The 1,944-nt window shown below is 39.3% G+C and overlaps 1 protein-coding gene across 1 annotated transcript; it reads right to left on the minus strand.

Annotated features, from left to right (window-relative positions):
* Positions 1-215: 215 nt before the first annotated feature.
* On the minus strand, positions 216-1,645 carry LOC114721639 (putative leucine-rich repeat receptor-like protein kinase At2g19210). Its single transcript, XM_028907498.1, has 4 exons — positions 1,597-1,645; positions 1,410-1,470; positions 885-1,316; positions 216-729 (listed from the first exon to the last, which is right to left on the minus strand). The coding sequence occupies exons 1-4, from the start codon at positions 1,643-1,645 to the stop codon at positions 216-218; spliced, it is 1,056 nt and encodes a 351-aa protein (XP_028763331.1).
* Positions 1,646-1,944: the final 299 nt, after the last annotated feature.

Consider the following 1,944-nt stretch of genomic DNA (forward strand, 5'->3'; position numbering starts at 1 on the left):
AGCGGCAAACAAGTCCCTTCCATGCAAATCCCTGGGGAACACATGGATCACCTTGCCATTCTCCTTTGTAGATTTCGTACGTGTTCTTTACGTCCATAATGGCATCCGCTATTGTTGTCAAATAATAAATAGGGTCACAGAACTCATAGCCAACACACACAACACATACACATAGAGATCATAGATAATAGAGCAATAGGAAATGGTTGAGGTATCTACAGAAGCGTACCATCTGTTTGGACCGTTGGAGATGCTAGTGGCGATACAAATTTATAAACTTCAACGGCATTAAGGATTGGACGAGCATCAGATTCTGATGTCGCACTTATTTTGAAATGAAGACCATCTTGATTTGTGACATTAATAATTGTCACTGGCTTGAAGTATTCAAGAGTTATCGGCCGTGAGAGGATATTTTGACCATTGACAGTAATATCAATTACTCTCTTTTGCCCAGCGGGAAGCTTCTCAATTTCAACAAAGTGAAAGATGACATAATAATTAAAAGACTTTTCAAGTGGTGTCGTCCAGTGAGATTCATAGTCAAGCTGTACAGCAGAGGAGAGATTCCGTGATCTGGTCGCAGACATAAGCACTTCCTTCGGTAATTTGTAAGAATCGTTAATGCTTTCAACATCAATATCGTTCGACCTATGGAACACTTCCCAACCCTGATCTGGGGAAATATCGTCCATACGCCACAAACGATCATAGGTGTCATCCTTAAATCTATATATAAGCTTGCAGTATTAGATAAATTAATTTATAATTTTTTTGTAGGAAAGCATGCATAACATGACCAGCTAAAAAGACATATAATTCATTTGAGAGACCTAGAGATGAGAGCATGCAAACACTAAAAAAAAGTATAAGATTAGAGTCACCTTGTAAAGTCTCCTGAGGCAAACTTAGTGGAACCAACATCGACTCTCGTATCAAGGACTAATAGTGATTGAGAAGGAGATGGAGATAGAGGAGATGAAGCTAGATAAATAGAATTCCCAAGAGGTCGTAGTTCCAATGTAGAAATGTAAGGTGTTCCTCTGCCAGTGTTGGCAAGGCAAACGTGTATGGAGTCGGTTGTGAGAGTATGGATAATCTCTACAACTTGAAGATGATCAGTCAAATCCAAATCCACAATTGTCCAAAAATCGACATTGAGATACAAGTCAAATGTTTGAGTTTTACTTTTGGCATCGTAATTCCCATATGCGAAGAAAGCTCTGATGAGGTAATTGTTGCTTTCGCCTTGTTTTGGTTTCAGGGTGTAGCAATTCCTTTCCCCTTCTGGGAAACTTCTCAGAGGCTGGAGTTGTCTTCCAAAAAGAGGATAATCCACGTCAAATCTTTTTTCATCTGCTACTCTATAATTTATCCCTGTGTCTACAAAACCTGTGTCTGTCTAATACGAGATTCCAGTTCGTGGATCAATGTATCCACTACTTGCTTCACAGTCAATGCTTATGAAATCTGTGCCGGCAAAAGTTGACACGAATAGTTTATGGATAGTTTTATATTTAAGGTAAACTTATGTACCATTGAAACAAAAGGTTGGGTGAGTCAGAACATTATGAGACGGAAACTTTGTGGTCTTACCAAGGCGAGCAGCGTCGTCGCTGCTGGTGAGTTTCCTTCTATCCAGCATTGCATCACAAATATTAAGCAAAAGTTGGATCAAGAGTAACCATACGATGCATTGTGGTGCCCTCTCCATGTGATTTGCTTAATTCTATAAAGAAGCTACCCCTTTATGTTGTACTAGTATCATAATAGAGAAGACAGTTAACTAATAGAAGAAAAGCAATACAGATCATGAACAACTCCCCTCAAGCTTGAGATCTCCAATTCAAGCCAATTAAGATGAGCAGTGGTTTGAGTACTTTGGCAAGGTCGGGGGGTTTATATAAGCGGCAAGTATTGTTTCACCTTGTGGTATTTGGAATT

The sequence above is a fragment of the Neltuma alba genome, unplaced genomic scaffold (genome assembly GCF_004799145.2).
Source record: "Neltuma alba isolate B1F8T4 unplaced genomic scaffold, ASM479914v2 tig00012051_pilon, whole genome shotgun sequence".
Lineage (NCBI taxonomy): Eukaryota > Viridiplantae > Streptophyta > Magnoliopsida > Fabales > Fabaceae > Neltuma > Neltuma alba.